Genomic DNA, 22949 nt, shown 5'->3' with positions numbered 1-22949 from the left:
AAGAAGAAATATGAATGATTTATAATAAGCACAAGAAAAAAATGCTCAAAATCATTACTCAATGTGAAATACAAATTGACATTGCAATAAGATACATCTACACACCCCTAAGAATAGCTACAATTTAAAAGACTGACAATACTAAACACAATTTAAAAGGCTGGCAAGGATTAGGAGAAATTGGGAAACACATATACTGCTGGAGGGAAAATAAAGTGGTCAAGCACTGTGGAACACAGTTTGGCAGTTTCTACTTACCATACCACACAGCAATTCCAAAAGAAATGTTATCAGCCCAAAAGAAATGAAAATCTATGTACACAGAAAGACATAGGAGCTTTAACCACACTAACCAAAAACAGAAGCAACTCAAATTTACAACAGATGATCTAATAAATTATGGCACATCCATACAAAGGAATAACATTCAGCAATAAAAAGATTAACAACTGACATACAACATGGATGGATTTCAAAAGCATTGTTACACAAAGAAAGCTTTTACATAAAAGAAGCGTATGATTCCAGTTACTGTATATCTAATCTACAATGACAGAAAGCACATCAGTGGTTGCCTGAGGCTGAGGGTGGGAAAGATTAGCTGCAAGGACACGATGGAACTTTTAAGAGTGAGGGATCTTAATTTTGGTGGTGGTTATTCATATGTATAAATTTGTCATCAAAATGTACTGTTAAATGGGTGCATTTTACTGTATGCTAACCACCTCAATAAATTTGATTTAGAAAAGAACTCTGAATGTAGACTGCAAAGTTTCACATGCCCAGGGGCCTACTTGCCTTTCATCATCAACTATTGTGCTTCCCAGTCTTTCTGGTTGTCTGGGCATTTATACTTGGTGTTTCCCACTTACACCTAATTAATGTCTACTCCCATTAGACCTCGGGTCAAGGTGAGAGGTGAAGCCGGCTGGGTTTCTGGGTCCAGTGGGAACTTGGAGAACTTTTCTGTCTAGCTAAAGGAGTGTAAATGCACCAGTCAGCAATCTGTGTCTAGCTAAAGGTTTGTGAACGCACCAATCAGCACTCTATAGAAATGCACCAATCAGTGCTCTGTCTAGCTAAAGGTTTGTAAACACACCAATCAGCACTCTGTAAAAATATACCAATCAGTGCTCTGTATCTAGCTAAAGGCTTGTAAACGCACCAATCAGCACTCTGTAAAAATAGACCAATCAGCACTCTGTAAAATGGACCAATCAGCAGGATGTGGGCGGGGACAAATAAGAGAATAAAAGCTGGCCACTCGAGCCAGCAGCGGCAACCCGGGTCCCCTTGCACGCTGTGGGAGCTTTGTTCTTTCGCTCTTCGCAATAAGTCTTGCTGCTGCTCACTCTTTGGGTCCACACTACCTTCATCAACTGTAACACTCACTGTGAAGGTCTGCAGCTTCACTCCTGAAGCCAGCGAGACCACAAACCCACAAGGCAGTACAAACAACTCCAGACACACCACCTTTAAGAGCTGTAACACTCACTGCAAAGCTCTGCGGCTTCACTCCTGAAGTAAGTGATACCAGGAACCCACCGGAAGGAAGAAACTCCGGACACATCTGAATATCTGAAGGAACAAACTCCGGACACACCATCTTTAAGAACTGTAACACTCACCACAAGGGTCCGCAGCTTCATTCTTGAAGTCAGCGAGACCAAGAACTCACCAGAAGGAACAAATTTTGGGCACAAAAGGACTTTCTCTAGTTTACTTTCCCAGCCTCTAGTTTCTGTCCTCTTGTTAAGTGCTCTCCTTGCTCCCAGTAAATGGACAATGAATGAAATGAAATGCCATTTGGCCCTGAGTGGACACTAAACAGGAACAAAGCAGATTTTCATACATCCCCACTGCCCACACATAAAATCCTGCTATATTTAAGAGAAGAAAGCTGCCAAGAAAAAACAGTTGGGGAACAGGGCATCTCATCTACTTTGGTGTTGCCCCCAGGAGTCTGGTCTAATCCTGTCTGGGTAGAGGACAAGTTCTGGTTTCATTCAATAAGTCCAACACTCTCAGAATGAAAGAAAAAGTTCTAGGTGTCTAAATCACTTAGAACTGAAATCAGTGCATTCTCTCTATTTCTTTAAAGTAGTAATGGCCTAGACCCAGATTTTCAAAGGTTACTTTGAATTGCATTAGGTAATCACCTAATTCATTCTTTCTACTAATGTTGTATAGTGTAGATCAACATCTCCAGATTACCATCAACCACCTCAAACCAACCCACTCTCTGGAGTTGTAGAAAGAAGCTAGTATGGCCTTACAGCAGCATACTCTGGTTTAAGGCAAGGAGTTGTAGTCTCAGGTCTTGCAGTAATTACTCACATGAATTTTAACAATTACTTTAACTTCTCTCTCTCTCTTTCTGGAGACAGACAGTCAAAAGTACTAGAACTGGGAAAACCTAACTTCTTCTCAGATCTCTAGGAAGTATAATTTACATTATAATGTATAATGTATCATCATTAGAAGAATGACAACTTTCTATACAGTTCCAGCTCCTTTATTCACGATTATGCAAGTATGAATAATTATTTTGCTCAAAATGAAGAATTATTGGATAGTCATAACAACTAAGCTATTTTTTTTGCAAAAGGAAGGACAGAAGGATGGGGAGGAAGGAAGACAGAGAAAAAAAATCTCATAATAAAATATTAAAAGATGCTCAGGAGACTGAAGTTTGAATATTGCTCATATAACCTTCATTACAATATGCTATAAAAGCAGTTCACACAGTAATAAAAACTGAGTCAAATAACAGCCATAATAATTTTATGAAAGATTTTTTTAAAACCACAAGAATTTCCAAGTACATAGTATATGAAGCCAAAATGATCCATGGCAAGTTTTTATAATATGAAAATGGGTAAGAGGCTTCTATATTTGTTCCCTGTGCTGGTGCCTTCTTTTATCACACAGCAGTTCACATATTATAGTATATGAAGCAGCAAGCATTTTAAAACTTGGGAGAACAGAAGTTACTAACAAAAACAGCATATAAAAGATGTTCATTATTGTAACAGAGCATTTTCATCCTGATTTTTTAAAAACTCACACGATTAGTATTCAAGTTATTTTTCATTATTATCTGCTTCCTTTGCTATAATACAAAAATTACATATTTTATCTACTAACACTGCCTAATTTGAGGATATCATAGAAGCCATAATTTTGTTCATTTAATATTAAAATAATTTTATAACCTCACTGATGAGTCAAACAAGATGTTCAGGTAATATTGTCTATCTAATATTACAGGTAGAAATAACTATAGAAATTAGGTATTTCTTGGAAACATTTTCATTAAAATTTTATAAGCATATGATATTTCTGTGCACTGCCATTCTGGCATTAAGTAATTGTTTATAAAGGGTAGAAAAGTTGTTTTACATACAGAGTCAATATTTCTGTTAAGAAGGTTCATACATTACAGGTTGCTAGGGGAAAGTATATAATTAAAGTAGCTGGGGTTTTTTAGCTAATATTACCTAGATGTGAATTTTTCAAACACTCTATTGGTTGACTTCAAATATCATTTGATTTATTTGAGGAATTGTATTGTTTTGCAACTTCAGGAATTATCTTGGCATTAAAAAAGTGTGGAAAGAAAAACGTATGTTACTATATGAAGAGAACAAAAAGGTCCTACCTGTTTCAATCTCATGAAGAAAGTCTCTGTGAAAGTCTTTCTGCTGAAATACCAAAATCGCTCATTTGCAGGGTACACACGGACTACTGTCTCCAGGAGAAAGCGAACAGGCTCCACCACCTCTGTGACTACCATATCCACTGCCACAGTCATGTATACTCGCTTATCTGTAGTAGAAAGTTTCTGGGTTTTATGCTAGCTCTATTATTCCTTGACTATTTTAAACAAAGTTTCCTCACTTATGAAAGAATTAATGTTCTTTACAATTGTAATACCTTCTATGTTTATTTTTAAATGTTCTATTAACATTTTGATGAAATAAGTATGCAAGTATTCCAAGCATGTTTCTTAGGAACTAATAATCCTAAGTGTCTATTAATAAATTACCTGACAATTTTTCTTTTTTCATTCCCCAAATTAGGTCTTTAATATAAAAATAAATAGAATACAATAATAAAGCGTATCTTTTACTCTAAAACTATCTGATTTCCCAGAGAACCTCTAGAAAATCACAGAGATTTGTCCCTTCATCTTATAAAAAAAGATAATAGATATTACTAGGTTTGTTTAATGAGTTGCACTGGAAGGACTGTCAAATCAAGAGAGACACTCAGCCTTCTCTATGTTAAACTTGCATACATAAAATGTGACTGAAAGCTGGGCGCAATGGTTTACAACTGTAAAAAACTTTGGGAAGCCAAAGCAGGCAGATTACTTGAGTCCAGGAGTTCGAGACCAGCCTGGGCAACATGGCGAAACCCCATCTCTACTAAAAATACTAAAAATTAGCTGGGCATGTTTGTGCACGTCTGTAGTCCCAGCTACTCAGAAAGCTGATGTGGGAGAATCACCTGAGCTCAGGAGGATGAGGCTGTAGTGAGCCGTGATCGCACCACTGCACTCCAGTCTGGGCAACCAGAGTGAGACTCTTGTCTCAAAAAACACATGTCACTGATATAAATACTTCCATGCTGTATGCTTCAAGAAAAGTCTCCAGAGATTTTTCAGTACCCTCATTGTTGTAATACATATTAACCCTCAGGAAAATCATTAATCAAAGTTCCAAAGAAATAGTCCTGTGTAGTTTTCATATATATATATATATATATATATATATATATATATATTCATATGTGTGTGTATAAATATATATACACATATATCAGAGTCCTGACAAGTGCTTTTAGACAATGATATGTGTTCTCAGCCAAAATTCTAGTTATGATTTGAAATGTTTACTAGGCCACAGCCTTCCTTTAATTTGAATCTAGAATCATCTAGGCCAGTGTGTAGGTTTTCTTCAGTTTCACTATGAGGGGTTGAAACATGAATTTCATTTTATTTTATTTTATTTACTCTGCTTGATATTCATTGAGGTTTTTGTTGTTTGTTTTGAGAGGAGTCTCACTCTGTTACCCAGGCTGGATTACAATGGAGCGATCTTAGCTCACTGCAACCTCTGCCTCCAGGGCTCACGCAATTCTCCTGCCTCACTCAGCCTCTCAAGTAGCTGGGATTACAGGCGCCTGCCACAAGGCCCAGCTAATTTTCAAAATGTTTTTGGTACAGACGGGGTTTCACCACGTTGGCCAGGCTGGTCTCAAACTCCTGACCTCAGGTGATCCACCCCCTCAGCCTCCCAAAGTGCTGAAATTATAAGCGTGAGCCACCACGCCTGGCCTCATTGAGGTTTTTGAATCTATGGCCTGGTCATTCCATACTATTTTGTAATTTCCTCATTCCTTTTTAAATATTTTTTAAAATTTATTTTCGCTACAATTTTTAGTTTTCTGTTAAAGGAAAGTCCAAATAACCAAGACCACCATTAGTGGAAACCCTCAATAGTGTTTTTAAATATTATATAACATTCAGATTCATCAGCTACTTCTCTATTAATATTAAATTCAATAACAATTTTATTACATTCTTACTAATTACAGTCTTACTAAATACACCTCCCAATTCAAGAGAAACTAAAATTTGTTAGACATTGTACTTGACCTGGAGGACCTTAGAGAAAAGAGTAAGAATAACACAAGACAGAATATAACACTCAACTGAATCTTAGTGCAGTGGAAAGATCCAAGACTTTTCATCTCTCAGGGCCTAAACGTCTTCCATAAATATCAAACTTTATTTGATCACAAATTTTCTGAGTAATGTGTAATTTCAAGGACATCATTTAGAAATTTAAAAAATCTGGGCAACATTTTTGTGTGGCATATGAGATAATTTTAAATTTAAAACGTATACTCTGGACCAGAATATTATTATAATATACTATTATATAGTTTATTTTAATAGAATAAATTATAAATTTTCTTTTATTTGTGGACCAAATGTATATTTTATTGCAAAATGAAACTAAACTAGGTGTTACATTAAAAACATAAAAACTATTTTTATAACTTGATATGCAAAATTCTTCTATTTTGTTCTTCAAAACTGTCAACTGGCTTATTTTTATCATTTTCGTGGCTTCCTTCTGAACAGGTATAAGAAAGAAGGTTACAGGTATTTGCAAGCCTATCTCCAGAAATAACAAATTGTGGATCTAAAAATTATTTACTGCTAATAAATGAAAAGTTAAATTTTATATAATCTTTTTTTTCTTTTTAGCCCTCGTTTTTAGACAGCTTAATATGTGATCAAATGCATGTGATTTATATAAATGGTGAATACTCTCTTTAAGGAAATGAAAGAATAATTATCATTTTAATGCCCTTCATAAACATATTATATTTTCATATCAGTATTCACGAATGCTTCCTGTCATTAAGCAAAAGTCTACTGTGGGTATAAACTAAATAATACAAAATTAATGATAAAACAAACTGATCCATTATATTGTAAATATGAATTAACGGTTTAATGACAGTAAAGCATTTAGGATAGGAATGTAACTTACCAGGTAAAACTTTAAATTTAGTTTAAAAGTAGATGATGAAGGGGCAAAAAACATAGGCAATTAACAGCTATCTGGATGAAGTAGGAACGAAAAAACACAATGGAAAAATGAAAAATGTGACTAACATTTATACATTCTGTTCAATACTAGACATGATAAATAATATGAAAATGTAAAAAACTAAGAAGAAACTATTTGCTACAACTGAAATATTTCATATATATTCTAGCATCCCAAAGGCCAAAAGACTGGAGCCAATAATTAATAAATGGAAAACTATAAGTAAACTATAATGCAAAAATAGTTAAAATAATAATTTTAAAATATTCAAAATTCCAAAATATTTCCTTTTCATCATTTTCTTTAATATTTCTCTATCACTAATCTCCACAAATGAAACAACTCTATAGTGGTATATGAAAACCAAAGCCCAAATGCTTTCTCTATAATCTAATAAAATTAATTTAGGCCAGGTGCAGTGGCTCACATCTATAATCCCAGTGCTTTGGGAGGCAAGAAGATCAGTTGAGGCCAAAGGTTCCAGACAAGCCTGGGGAACAAAGCATGACAAAAAAAAAATTTAAAAATTAGCCATGCTTGGCAGCACACACCTGTACTATTTAATAGCTACTAAGGAGGCTGAGGTGGGAGAATTGCTTGAGCATGAGAGTTTGAGGTTACAGTGAGCTATAATGCCGCTATACTCTACCCTGGGCAACAGAGTGAGATCCTGTCTCTTAAAATAATAACAATAATAATCATTCACATATCTTTTGGGAAGGATTTTTTTAAATAGTGGAGATTTCCCCCATAGAAGCATAAAGAATAAAAATGAACCTCAAATTCTCAATAGAAAGAATATGTCCACTTTAAGTGAGTTCCACATTTTTTTAAAAACATGACAAAACAACATTGATCATAATACAAAATGTAAAGCAAACAAAAGGGATCTTTTAAGAAAAGTCACCTTTTGGGGTTTCCTCATTAAGTGCCAGAAATATTGGTGCATTGGGGTTCCACATGCCAGTGATGACATAAGCTCTCCCATCATAGCTCTTTCCCATGGATTCCTATAAAAATTCAAACAGTAATTACTGATAAAAGATATCAAAAAAATCACTACTTTAAATTGTATCTTACTTTAAGCAATACAATGTATTAAAATTTGGATTTACAGTCAAGCAGGAGCTTTATATCCACTGTAAATTCTTTTCATCCTACAAAAGCATTTATTTAAATATTAAATTCTTCTACAGCTTTCTTCAAGCATGGTTTCTACTTAAAGACATGTACCCTGTACCCTTGGGTAAAAGGAGGCATACATTTACATGCTGAATCACAAAAACATAATATTGTTACAAAGTTATATTTAACTTGATCTTGATGCCAACTGTCCAAATCTCATATACACATAGGATATATATGGTTTCTATTAAAGCAATAATATAGAATTAGCTGAAGACAGTTAAACTGAACTAGTAGCTAATCACAGTAGGGAAAGTTATTTTTCTTCTAATATTCTAATTTTTAATGAATTCTTAAAATATTAGTTTTGTTTACAGCCATTAATACCTTTAAAATTAACACTTTTCTATTTTCTGTATGTCAGATATTTGTATACTTTCTTACAATCATAAATTAGTATTAGGAGACTAATTTTGGTTTGTAAGCAACATCCAAGTGTATTAACTCTCTCCCTCTACTGTTACACTTACTCCCTCTTTCTTCCCTTCTCTCCTTCCTCTTCTCCTCCATTCTTTAAGACTTTACTAAGCCAGCTCTTGACTCTCACTAAAAAAGCCAGCAACTCCTATAAGCAAGGCTACTTATAGCTTGTGGATATGTGTGTGGAGAGAGGAGGGGTAGAGATTGTTCCAAGAAAGAACAAGACACAGCATACAAGTATTTCCAAATCCAAATGAACAGTATCTACAATACTTCAATTTTTGTAGCAATTTCCTCACATTATGAATACAGACTGTTAAAAGGGTCAGACTAAAACAAAGAGAAAAATTTTCCTTTTTTCATTATTACCCATTCACAGATGCTTCTCTGAACCCCCTATAAAATTGTGTCAGTCATGTGGTAATTACTATGTATATTTTTCTAGTGTATTAGTAATACTTCACTAATCAGATTGTGTAGCTTGAGTGCAGGGACCATGCATTCCAGAGATGAAATACACTCAAGGTCATTTGTAAATGAAACCCACTCACCAACACACTCATATGTTTACAGTCTCTTTCTCCACCTCTACACACACACACACACACACACACACACACACACACACACACAGGCATGTACACAGGCCCCTATCCTCCATCTCTACTCCCTAATTAAGGCTCCGTTTGGAACAGAAACGGGTTTCTAACCCAAAAAGAATTCAATCCATTTCAAGATCAGAACTTGTGCTGTGCTTGAGTGCTCAAAATCTCTCAATCAACAAATACCAAAGAAAGTGGGCAGTCACCAGTGGAAGCTAAAAGGTTTTCATGAGGAGTCAGGCTATGATAGGCCACATGTAAGACAAAGTTATAACAATTATGAAGTAGGGAAAAAATATATAAAGTACAATGTATTAGAAAACTGTTAAGTGGTAAGAGAAATGGAGAAAACAAACATAAAAAAAAACCCTTAAAAATTATAAATTATACAGACAAAAAACAAAAGCAGATACTGGGAGGCAGTAAGTGGGAGAGGAAGCAAGTGGAAGAGAAAATAGCAGAAATCATCGTACATGTAAAACTGTTTCATGAAACTTTTACTTTTGCTTTTTTGGACATACAACACACATTATGAGTATGCTAGATTACAACATAACATGTATTTTTAACTGTGGGTACAGCTACTGGTCTAGTGTTAATATATGGTTAATTGTAAAGATTCACAAACTTTCTGAGGAATCTCTAGGACTTTAATTTTAAATTTTAAATTATGTTCTGGTTCCAAGAAACCTAGTTCTACTGAGTTTTCTGCTTTTCTTGGTACCTTACTGTTAGGCTTTTCCCAGGAATCCAGGACTATGAATCAAAAATTCTCATTTTTGGCTAGGTGCAGTGGCTCACACATGTAATTCCAGCACTTTGGGAGGCCGAGGCAGGCGGATCACCTGAGGTCAGGAGTTCGAGATCAGCCTGGCCAACATAGCGAAACCCTGTCTATACTAAAAATATAAAAATTAGCTGGATGTGGTGGCACGCACCTGTAATCCCAGCTACTAGGGAGGATCAGGCAGGAGAACCACTTGAACCCAGGAGACAGAGGTTGCAGTGAGCCAAGATTGTGCCACTGCACTCCAACCTGGGTGACAGAGCAAGACTATCTCAAAAAAATAAAAAATAAAAAATAAAATTCTAATTTCTTTATTCCTACAAGTATCTTGACCAAAAATATTCTCATTATTGGAAGAAAATGGAGTCTCTACTACTTGTACTCTCCCAAAAAAACTGTGTGTGTATACACACACACACACACACACACACACACACACACACACACAGTCACCTGTTGCTTAATGATAGGGATACATTCTGAGGTATGTGTCATTAAGTGATTTCTTTGTGCAAACAGAATATACTGTACTTATAAAAACCTAGATGGTATAGGGGCTACACACCTAGCCTGTTGCTCCGAGGCTACAAACTTGTACAGCACGTTACTGTACCGAATAGTATAGCAATTATAACAATACTATTTGTGTACCTAAACACAGAAAAGGTACAGTAAAAATAATTATAATCTTACAGGACGACCTTCAAAGTATGGTACATCATTCACGGAAGTTGTCTTAGTCTGCATGTGACTGTTATATATAAGTAATCTGGCTAGTTCACTGAAAAATATATCTTCATTTATAGGTAGGACTTTCCTTTCATGAGGATCACATGATATTTGCCAAGTGTCATAGAAGGAGTAAAAGTATTAATATCCTGTTCTAGAGGGCAGAATTAAGACTAATTAGGCAAAGTTACAAGAACTATGATTTCAGGTGATTATAAAAAGTAACTTGGTAATAACCAGAACTGTCCCTTAGACTTTAACATAAGGTAATGAGTTTCTTTTCATTACAAGTAGTCTAGCTGAGGTTTAATGTCCACTATGAAGATTAACAACACTGGGTAATAACAAATCACAACTGCTAACCATTGCAAATACAAGCCTCTCATTTGCCCAACTATTTGTTGCAAGTAAGCCCCTTCTCTGTCTGAGAGCATGAATGCTCACAACCCTTTTGATTTAGATATGGACTCGAAGGTGGGGAGGACTGTTCTGAAAGTTAGAGAGACATAGTGAAGGGGCCTCAGAAGTTTATACCAGTTCTGTAATTCTGTAACCAGAATTTAGGTTTTATGGACAAATCTCCGCAGTAATTCATCTTAGTCCTTTAAACTCTGAAAGACCATGATTAATTAGGACCTAGGATCTTAAAAGGTTTTAATACCTCAATCCTCCTAATCTACTTCCTCATGGAATTTTCAGGGCTCCAAAATGCTAATGACTTGCCTTAGGTAAAACCACTTTCATTACTGATATGTGGTTTAAAAAAAAAAAGATGTAAGAGACATAGATCAGTATCTAATTTACGTTTTCATACTCAATTTAACTGGTTGTCCTTACCTGACCTATTCAGGCAGTGCTTCCTCTATATTTCTATGGCTCGTTGTACCACCAGATACTGAAAAGGTTTGTTTCCCACAAGACCATGAACCCACAGATGGTAAGAGCTATATTTTACTCATATGCATAACCTCAGCACTTCACACAACACTGAGCAGACAAACAGGTACCCAAAAGCCTGAATAAACCATTCCTGTACTGCTATAAAATCAATATTGATATTACCATGAAATTACTCAAAAAAAGTTGACCTAATTAGTAATGTTTAACTGATATTTGCAAAACACAGCTGAAAAGAAGAAAGCATATAGTGCTTATTATCACTAAATATAAGAATCTCAGTTCACTAAGAAACTTCACACTTACTCTAAGATGATTATTTTCCTATAACATTTCTAAATCACAAATTAAATGTTTTCACTAATTGCAATATTAGAAGGTATTTTTATTTGAAAGTTAAAATAGCTTGTTACTTTTACACTAAATATCAACTGTTGAATATATATTAACCTTTTAGGACATTCCTTAAATAAATATTACTCCTAGAATAAATGTACTTTGCTAAAGACAGGTAATCAAGAAGAAATTCAGAAGGGGAAACACTTTAAAGAAAACAAAAGTGTCCATCACAAACTCAAATTAATAGCAGGGCATTAAAATAAATGAAAGGCACCATATTCACTCTGGAGATGCTTGTTATAATCATGTACTTGTTACTACAGGTTCAAAGAAAAGACATCTTTCTAAGAAGCCAAAAAAATAAATGGACATTGTCATAACACAATCCTTTTATTTGCTTTCAACTTGCATATGACTGTTTTGGTGGAAACTGTCCTGAATTCCTCTTTCACAATTTTAAGACTGTGTTACCAAATTTAATTATTACTATCACACAGCTGCAAGAAATAATTTTGACAATATGACAAAATTTGTAAACAGAAAATACTTGTAAAATATAAAATAACTATCATCTATACTTGGTTAAGGTGCTTAAGATTATCATTACCATATCCAGTAAATGCATGTCACTGTTCTTCACGTTTCGACCTGGGCTTAATAACATTCCAAAACATCTGAAAATATTGGGGAAAAAAAGGAGAAATAAGGTATCAAGAATATATAGAAGCCCAGTGAGCAAAAAGCCTTTTTACAATAACTATACAATCTGAGCTCTGTATTTATAATAAGCTTTAGTTTTTTTCTAAAAACACTAGAAATAAGTATTTATGAAGATACACAATAAAATCACACACAAATAAGTCATACAAATTTCCAGATCTTTATTTGCATGTAAAAGATTACCAATGATAAGAAACTGCCATAAAAGTGGCCATAAATCGTTCATTGAAAGAAAATATGGTACAGAGATACAAATTAGTTTCTAGGGAGATAAGAGATTTTATTTGCCTTAGACTTATTCCAAACATATAGGTCAAAACCCATTAACCCAGTTAAACCAAAAAGCAGATTTTTAAAAATAAGAAGATGACACTATGCTCTCTTTGCATCAAACCAGATTTAAAAGAAAGCAAACTATTACCCTGACCCTCCACAGTCATGTTAACTAAGTAGCATGTTAATATTATATCCTCTGTTTTAAAAAAAAGTTATACAAATTTTATTACTAAATGTGCTATTAGTGAAGATATTATATCCAACATATTATTAATACACTGTTAACTATTTAATATTGTTCTGTGCTTCTTGATGCCAGAGAAGCTTTAGGAATCCCATCAACACTACCACTTTATTTGTAAAGGATTTGCATAAGCTCAAAAATTCAGCTAAATTGAAGATTTTTATGTTTGTTAGGCTACTATTAACTCCACTTTACATGTAAGCAAAGTGAAGTCCAGAGAAGTTAAGCAATTTACTCAAATTCATATTGCTATATTATAGGTCCCGTAATGTGAGAAGCAATGTAATCTGTCCACAGGGTCCCTCTGCCAACAACGCATACCCACACACAAGAATGTTTTTATTGTAGCTTCCCAGAATTTCAAGATATGCTGTGTAATAATTTATAGAAAGGGTAAAAAATATAGCTACATTAAACATAAGATTTTTTCAATTTCAAAATAGTGGCAGCTAACCACTCAACCGTGATTCTGATCCTTGTTGTTTTTCAAAGGTTTACTCTCCTAGTATCATGGCTAATGCTTACGTGAGCAAGACCATTGGTCCTGTCCAAATGTAAGCTTAGTAAGGAGTAAATATATACTTCCTATAAGTGCTTGAGGATGACTTGCTCAAGGCTTCCTTCTGGCCCCCAAAAATGATCAGGTACATAGCAAAGCTAAAGTTGGTAAGCTCTGAGGATAACTTTTCAAATACAGTGAACAAAAAATATAATCTACAAGAGAAATAATTATACTCTAGTACTCATAATTTCAACTATATACTGCTAAGATCTCTCTCCTATGAATTCTTGTAATAAACACTGTCTACACAAATTAAATGATAATTAATCATGCAATTCACTGTACTATTTCTTATACTACTGCCCTAAATTCTTGCTAAGGAAGAATAAAAGATTTAATTCTTTTTTAGAAATAAAATTTGGTCTCTCTAAAAAGTCAGGTCAATGAGAACAGATTTATCTCACACATCCTTACATACTTTGCTTCAGCTTGCATCTCTAATTTTTTTTGTTTTAAGAACAATGCTCTATATTATAGGGTTTAAATTACAAACCCATTATAATAAGTTAACAATTACCAAAGTATGTAAAAAAAAAAATAAGTTCTCCCTTCTCTCAGCCTCCTTAGGAAACAATGCTAACAGTTTGGAATGTATACTCTCTTTCTTTCTGTTCTTTGTGAAAATTTAAAGGATTTTTTGTTTTTTAAGGCAGAAAAATATTTTTTTTTAATTTTTATTTTTATAGGCATACAGATTACAAGTGCAGATTTCTTACATGTATACATTATGTAGTGTTAAAGTCTGTCTGGGCTTTTAGAGTACCCATCACCCAAAGACTGAACATTGTAACCAAGAGGTAATCTTTCAAACTTCACCCCCCTCTCCCACCCTCCTACCTTTTGTAATCGCTAATGGCTATAATAAAAGTTAAAGTTTAATGCCATTTTTTTCTCAAGCACTTCCAGGTGAATGATAAAACAGATGAAATCTCACATTTTCTTAGCATAATATTTCTATATTACCCTGTACTGCAAAAGGAGCCTTAGAGGTTTGGATTTTTCTTAAGTAGCAATACTCATCACCTTATTTTGATAATCTTAATGCACTAATCTTTTCCTGGCTTGTATTAAAAAAAAAAAAAAAAAAAGGCCTGCCACCAACCAGCATGACCTTAGAGAAAGCACCTAACCCCCTGGGACTCAGCTCCCTCTTCTAGCAAACAGGAAAGGTATAATACATGAACTTTAAGCACCTAAATTACATAATTATTTTCTGTCAAGCTGTATTAGTCATTTTCAAAATTACACTTCATTAAAGCACATCAGGATTCCTATGGAGGCCAGCAAGATCTATTAGGAATAATGTGTCAGAAATTAGATAGATATTATTAGTAACACTAACACCTAATGGGAGTATTAAGTGTTTCACTGGGGAGTTCAAAGCATTCAACGGTCTCTTATTAACTCATAAGGTAAAAAGCAAACTGCTATCCCACCTATTTTCTAGAGGAGTTTACAGTATAGTGGGGGGAAAGTAAGTAAACAGGCAATTAGAATCTGATATTGTTAGTTCTAAAATACCTGTAAGTACACAATATTAACAAAGTATAGAAGAGACATCCAACATAATTTATAATATACTGAATAGGTAGCTGATTTCACTCAAAAATTGAAATCAACCTCCTGAGAATGAGCTGATGATGATGCTATTATATCAATTATTATCGTAATAGTGGACATTATTTATTGAATGTCTTAACTTTAAGCCAGGCTCTACTATACTGTTGCATTTAAATTTCAAAGCAACCTTCATATAACAAATGATAAAACTGATTTTCAAAAAGAATGGCTTTGCCCAAAGCTACACAGCTACTAAGTTACAGGACTGTGATTCATGCCCATGTCTATCACTACAAAACTATATGGTCTTTTACATTACAGCCTGCCAAGGGCTATCAGTAAAAGACTGTAAACTCCTTGAGTGACCGTGGGCAAATCACAAACCTCAAAGTCTCACTTTCCACATTTCTGAAGTACAAATACTTGCTTTCATGTTCATTACGTCAATGTAAACTTGACATGAAAAAACTCATGGTAAAAGTGCACTGTAAGCTATAAAGTAGTTGATAATTATAAATCATTATTATAATTACCATTATCATCAAGAAGAGAAAGCTCTGCCTTTCATAGTAGTACTTAGTGTTTACTCAAAATAGAACTTTAAGCAGCTTTTAACACCAAGTTAACCACCAGAACAAATACCAAAAACTCCATATCACTAATATACTTTAGACTTAATTGCAGGAAAAAGTGAGAAAAACAGATGTATTAATGTCCTGCAATATGAAACTAATTTTTTAAAAACTTTTACCTTTAGTTTATCAAATCATTAGGAATTATATATATCTCCATGAAGATAAAAATGGAAGGTAGGGAAGGAGAGAGAGAGGACAAGAACACTGTCTCTTGCTGTACCAAACTTTTATTATTAAAAATGAAAAAGTGACAGTGCCTGCATGTTGTGCACATGTACCCCAGAACTTAAAGTATAATTAAAAATATATATATTAAAACTTAGATCATTACCCAACTAGTATAAATACACCTGTATAAATCAAGGAGCAAAAATTGTATCTCACAAGAACTGAGAAACACTATTCTAGGACGCATTGTTGCGAAGTAAGCAAGCAATAAACAGTTACTGTCCAAAAAAAAAAAAAAGAAAATTAAGGGGAAAATAGAACTGCAAGTAAGAAAATCTATAATGCAATCATAGTTTTTCAAAACTTTATGCAAAACACTAAAACTAAATAATTTCATAAAAGTTGGAATCTCAGTCAGTCTCCCCAAAGGGGCTAAAGCAGAAAGATAATTGGGCAAATCTTCTATTGTGTCAATGAGACTGTTATTTCCCTTACTAAAAAGACTGAAGTAGAGAAAGATACACATGCATTTGTCACTATGTACGGTGGTGTGGAACCATAAAAATAAACATATAAGCTAAAACTGTATATAAAATGATCATATTTTCAAAGGGAAAAATTATGATTCTCCAGTAACCTTTAAAAATTTTTGTCCAAACTTCAAAAACTCTCTTATTTTCACTTATAAATGTACAGGACAATTGTTAAAAAGTAAAACTATTATCTATTTAGCACTTCATTGTTTGAAGCACAAAAATTAAAGTATTTTAATTATTTGAAAAAAACACTTATCAAGAATATATTGAAGAGTGCTTGCTGCCTTCTCATACAATTTACAATACGAAGTATCTTTTCTATCTTGGCAAGTTGTCATATTCCTTTCTAAGTTTGGATTAGCTTCCAAACTTTATCCTTTGCATGTTCAATGTTGTGAAATAACTCCAAGAGTTCCTTTAATGTGAAAAATTCACCAGAGTCATTTCCCCTGGAAATCACAACCACGTTCCTTATTTACGTTGATAAGTTCATCTTCACAAAGCTCCTCTGGCTGCATATCTAGAGTCCACTGAATAGCAACAGTGTCAACACTCCCACAGACAACTATTTCTTCTACATCTCCATACATGTCCTATTCAGATCCTGCAAATGTACTTCTATAGCGAAGTAAAAGTTTTGCTATACTACAGACATAATATTCATTGTTGCTCCCTGAAATGATGCCTTCAACTGCATGCTTTATGTCATATTTCTCCCAAAATTGAGATAAAGAAATTGCATAATTTCCAGTCTCTTTATAATTACTATTTCCTTTTGATGTGGAATCTAACTTCAATATTTTGACTGACATGCTAGCAAAACTGATTGGAATTTTTGTTTATTACAGTCTTCAATCCAAAGCAGACATATACGCTCCAGTTAAACCATAAGCAACTTTCTGTTCCTTGTGAAACTTAAACTAAAGGATGTTGGAGTGATTTTATCATTTTTTTAAATTCATCATACTTTTTCAATATGGTTCATATCACAGCTTTAAACAGGTCTAGGTGTCAACCTGTCTTCATTTTGCTGTTGTCATTTTCAAATCTTCTAAGACTGTGCATCTTCTAAAATTACATGCAATTTCACTTTCAGCATTATGACTTTTCATTTCTTTGTAGCACTATCTTTGTTGGCCAATTTCCTCTTTGGATTATCCATTTTTGTAAAATGTCAAATGGATTTATTACCAGAGACAAAGAGGCAACACAATCACATACTTTGCTATCTGTAAGTAAAGTGAATAACAGATACACAGTGACCAATCACCAACAGACTTTGGAAGAAGTGACATGATTGGTCACTAATCATGTATGTATATCGTGACTTGTTGACTCAACAGATATGCAATTACTCTGTTAATATACTATGGTAACAGAAATTTGAACCATGTGGTTGGGACACTAGTGTTATAACTGAACCATGGTAAGAGAAAATAATGTATACCATAACTACAAAGCAAGGACTGCCTGTACATACACACAGGTTCTAAAGAACTCTAGCCAAGATTTTGCCTTCTGACGGTGGCAGTCTACTCTGATTTTGCAGGTTACTTACTCCTGATTATCACTCACAAAAGACCAATAGTCTTAAAATTTTAACTGTGGTTGTTGTAATAGGACCACTAATAGTAATAATAGCATGCATTTATTAAGCATTATTGTGAACACTTACTAGCTGATCTTCTCCCCACAATCTTAAGAGGTAAGTTTCATTCGCAATTTACAAATTGGAAACTGAAGCACAGAGAAGTTAAATAACTTGACCAAGATCACTGTAAAACCAAGATTCAAACCCAGATGAGGATACTCCATAGCTATTTATCCTAAAAATTTCACTCTAGTAACTTCAGTGATATCAGTAATAGGAAGAAGTCTCTCCAGTAGGATTTATACTTATCAGCAAGAGAGATTTAAAAATTGGTTACTCTTTTCATTCATCAGGTAGGAAATAGTTTTATCTATCTATGTATCTATGTATCTAACTAACTAACTAACTATCTTAGATTTTCTAGAACACTAGGAAAAACCACCAGGAAAAAAAAATAACCTAAAATAGATCTTAGGACTGCCATAGAGCTGTTACCAGTATAGAGAATTTAACATACACACAGGTTATAAAAGAAAAATATTTTAGGTCAATTTTTTAAAATTTTCAACCAATAAATTTCAAAAAAAATACCAGTACACAGAAAATAACATACAGAAAGAAGAGTATTTTTAGGTCAATGTTTTTAAAACTTTTCATTGAATACATTTCAAAAACAAAAAAACCCTCCTTAGCAATAATGTCCCCATTAATTCTCACATTAATAAAGGGTCAAAATTTAAAATGCAGAATAACTCAAATATGAGTGTTTTCTTTCTTCACTTTTTTTTCCTTTTTTTTTTTTTTTTTTTGAAATAGGCTCCGGCTCTGCCACCCAGGCTGGAGTGCAGTGGCACAAGCTCAGCTCACTGCAACCTCCACCTCCTGATTCAAGCCATCCTCCCACCAAATATGAGTACTTTTCCTTCAAACACAAAATGAGAACTTAGCTACAGTCAGATTTTAAGATATATTAAAAATGATTATAACAAGAAAACCAATAAATTTCAAAGTCTGACATGGTTTAATCCCGGCTTAAAACATTTAAAATCCATTATTTTGCTTCTCCATTCAGTAAGACCAATGCAGGACATTCAGATAGTGATACATTATTTGGACTTTTGCAGATATTAGGTATATGCATCAAAATAAACGGGTGCTAATTTACAAGTATTTTTTCAATTGAATATATTTGTAAACACAATTCAAAAACATCTAAAAGCATAAAGAAAAGAAATATCTTCCCCTGTATAGCTACAGCTAATTAACAAAAGTCCATTTTTCTCCTTCACAAAGGCTGATTTTGCAGGCTACTGATTCCTGATTATCACTCATAAAACACATGTAGATAGGGTTGAACCAAACATGGGCAAAAAATGATTAATTCAATTTAATGAGAAAATTTACAGCAAAAGCGCCTACATTAACTTTTGATAAAATAAGAATCCTAGTGATTCGACTTGGAGTTCCTGTTTCTTTTTCTCTCGATTGTCATTTCTTTTGTTTTTCTTCTAATTTTTTTTCTTTTATCTACAGTCTACATTTTTTCCCAATTCTATTTGTATTTTTTATTTAATCCCTTTCCTCTATAGTTTTATCTTTCTTCACATAGTTGGAAGTAGAACTAATATGATTTAATGAAGAATTAGATGTAGAGTGAGAGAAAAATGAGTTGAAAATGCCAAGTTTTTCATCCACAGTAATTGGAAAGATCAAGTTAAAAATTAATAAGACTGTGAGAAATTACAGGAGGAACAAGTTTGGGATGGTGTCAAACTTGATTTTTTAGTTTGATTTTTGAACATATTAACTTTGAGATACCAGATGAAGATCTGAAGTTGTTGAATATATAAGTTTGGAGACATCAGGTCAGAGATAAACATTTGGAATCATCCACTTATAGATATATTTAAAGTCATGAGACTGGATGGGCTAATCTAACAAGCAAGTATAGTAGAAGAAAGACTGCTCAAACAATGCCTTTGAGATGGCAAAATGGAATAAAATATAGTATGCAAGTAGAAAATTAGGCTTAAAAGCGCAGACATTTCATATTATAAAAGAATTAAGTTTCCTGTAGTACAGTGGAATAATGAAATACTTCACCTAAATATATAAAATTTTAAAAAGGAAATAAAATTTTAAAAATAACAGGGAAATAAAAAGAATGAGTAAACTTATTAAAATATACTGAAAATTTAAAAAATCAAACATTTAAAGTACAAACACAAAATTTCACCTATAAGACATATTTCACTTTTAATTAATTGCCTAAAGTCCTACTAAAAAAAAATAACATTTTTAAGTCCCTCTTCCCTTCAAATGATCCACAGATCTTTAAAGGGGAATAAAACAACTATGCTACTATTACAAATACGGATGAAATATTAGTAACTAAACAATATTTACTAAAGAAATAAAATAAAATAAAATAATCATATCCTATTTATAGGTACTTAACACTGACCCCTGTAAACATCCCCCAGTCCCCAAAAAAGAAAGAAAAAATCATACAAAAGAGTCAAATGAAAAGGCTTTAGGAAGAACAACAAGATGGTCTTGATTCAAATACTTGTGTTGCCAATTATAAGCTAGATTTCATAGCAAGGCAAAAAAAAACATGCTTTAGCTCCCTATTCCCTGTAAAAAAAAAAAAAAAAAAAAAAAGTAAATAAAAGATAATCTACTTTGCAGGGTTCCTTGCTTTAGTATGAAAAAGGCTCTGCGTGGAATGGAAATAAACATTGTAGAAAAAAATCGTTGTTTTTTCCTTGCCGTTATTGTGACAGTAAAAAGATTATCTAAACCACTTTTTGTTTTGTTTTTCCTGGAAAAATATCAGAAACTTTATGGATGGCTTAATATCACTAGATATTAATTCAATTAGATACTGTAAGTCAGAATTCTATTAGGACAGAAAACACAGTAATCTAAACAGGGGAAAATTACTATAAAGAATTGTTAATTGTCATAATAGAGTAACTATAAAGAGAATTATAACCCTAAAGCTAAGGGAGAGTACCATAAAGGAGAACTAACTTGGAAGTTGGGTCCTTTCGCCAAAGCTGGTATTCAGACCTCACTGGAGAAGGTAGGATTACAGCCCAACGAATAGCAAAGAAGTTTGCTGGACCGCCTAGGCAAAGTTGGACCACAGGCAAGCAGGAAACAACCCTCTGGGCTGCAGCCAGCAAAGGCTGGCAGGTAGGTAGGCAAAGGAAATCAGGGCTTCCAGAGCCAGCTCACTGGCAGTGTGGTACGAGGCCTGGGGCACACAATGTCTATGTCAGGAGGGCTGTAGGAGGGCCTCACTGAGACAGAACCAAAGCTATGAGCTCACGGAGGGACTGCATGCACTGGGTGCACAGCTAGGTTGAACCAAAGATCAGCAAAAGCACTGGATCTTGTAGCAAGAGCAAGAAAACAATAAATGTAACACATCAGAAACAAAAGAAACCCCATCTTCCTGCAGTGTCCCTGCAACACCCTCTACTGGCATAATTTAATATTGTGCTTGCTGCAAAGAAGAAATGTTTAAAGCTCCATTAATGCAGATCAGGTAAGAAGACAGATTTGGAGCCAAGGGGTAATAACCTGATAACTGGACAGGATTGGGTTAAAACACCCAATCTCTTCCAATTACTTAGCAGCCAGGCTACATATCCAAATTTCTTAAACCAACAAATTAAATTTTTATATTATAGAGTATACTGTGATTTATAAAAGGATTCAAAAAGAGCTGCAATAGAAGTCTGCAAATTGTACCAATGCCAATTTCCTAGTGGTGATACTGTACTATGGTTATGTAAGATGTTACTACAGGGGGAAATGGGGAAGCATACATGGAGCATCTCTATACTACTATTGCAATTTCCTGTGCATCTACAATTACTTCAAACTGGAATTTTTTTAATGAGCTCCAAAACATCTAGAATCAATCAACTTATGAGAACACATTACAGACAACAATATATGTTTTCATTCCTCATATTTTTAAAGTATTTCTTAAAATACAATGCTGAAAAGGTAATAGTATTACATCCACATTTAATACTTAAACCATAATGCCACCTCTCCTGACTGGGTGCCAACAGAAGCCAGCAATGAAAAGATGCTGAAAATTCTGTACTGATTACAAGTTTCACTTCAAAGGCTGAGAGTCAGATAGAAGCTTCCAATTATTCACTCCCCAAATTATTCACCTGAAAATGCCAATAGCTTTCTATCAATTGTCACATGAAATCATTAACAGAGAACAATGAAAGTACTTTTGTATAAGTAAGTAATGCCTGCTTTCCTAAGGAAAAAGACAGTTATCTTTCTACTGCCTTACAAGAAAACATAAGCGGGACAAGTGAATAAGCTCACAGGGCAGCTTTTCAAACATTATGCAGAGGATGGGTCATCCCACTCATCTATTCCCATTTTCAGGAAGGGGAAGAATGACATCCTCTAAGAGAAATTATTAGAACATCCAAAATTCTTTATTTTGCTGTAAAAGTTTATAAACATACTAATTTACATAAGAGAATAAAACATCCAAATCAGACTAACATCTAGGCAATTTCAAGGCAGTAACTTGAGTTTTTTCCTAAATAAAACGGTAACAACTTGCTAAGGCGAAAGTAAAAATAAGTACCAAGTAAATTCAGCAAAAGACCCTCAGAATGGTCTAACATGAAGTTACAGCAGTCAAAAAATAAGAAACAATTCAAATTCTACTGTCCATCAAATTTCGTGATGGCAAATCACACTAAAAAACTGTTTCGCAAGAAGAAAAGAGTCTCTGGGTGAGTTTTTCAGTACTCCTTGTCTAAGAAATCTTTTCCTCAAGAAAATAACACACGGAAAGGTACTATCAATCACCCATGCTACAGGGTATGGTTCTTATCACTTCAGTTTCTCATTATAAAGTTTGTGCTGCAAGCCAGCAAGCACAAACTGAAAACTGAAACAAAATTGCTACAGAAAGAGGCACATCACTGAACTCTCCAAATGATCAAACTACATGATCTGATATGATCACTGCCTTTTAGAAATGATGTGTTTTTTTTCTAATGTATATATAATGA

The 22949-nt window shown here is 33.8% G+C and overlaps 1 protein-coding gene across 2 annotated transcripts in view; it reads right to left on the bottom strand.

Annotated features, from left to right (window-relative positions):
* RABGAP1L (RAB GTPase activating protein 1 like) overlaps nt 1–22949 on the bottom strand; it is a 781286-nt gene that overhangs the window by 653566 nt on the left and 104771 nt on the right. For both annotated transcript variants that reach the window (XM_010367378.2, XM_010367376.2), the window contains exons 8-10: nt 12196–12262; nt 7537–7639; nt 3662–3828 (exon numbers count right to left, since the gene is read on the bottom strand). In XM_010367378.2, the coding sequence (XP_010365680.1) occupies nt 3662–3828; nt 7537–7639; nt 12196–12262 (337 nt within the window). The remainder of the gene's footprint in view (nt 1–3661; nt 3829–7536; nt 7640–12195; nt 12263–22949) is intronic.

Source organism: Rhinopithecus roxellana, chromosome 8 (genome assembly GCF_007565055.1).
Source record: "Rhinopithecus roxellana isolate Shanxi Qingling chromosome 8, ASM756505v1, whole genome shotgun sequence".
NCBI classification, from domain to species: Eukaryota; Metazoa; Chordata; class Mammalia; order Primates; family Cercopithecidae; genus Rhinopithecus; species Rhinopithecus roxellana.
The sequence above is the reverse complement of the archived record's forward strand: the minus strand, read 5'-3'. Positions and strand labels throughout refer to the sequence as shown.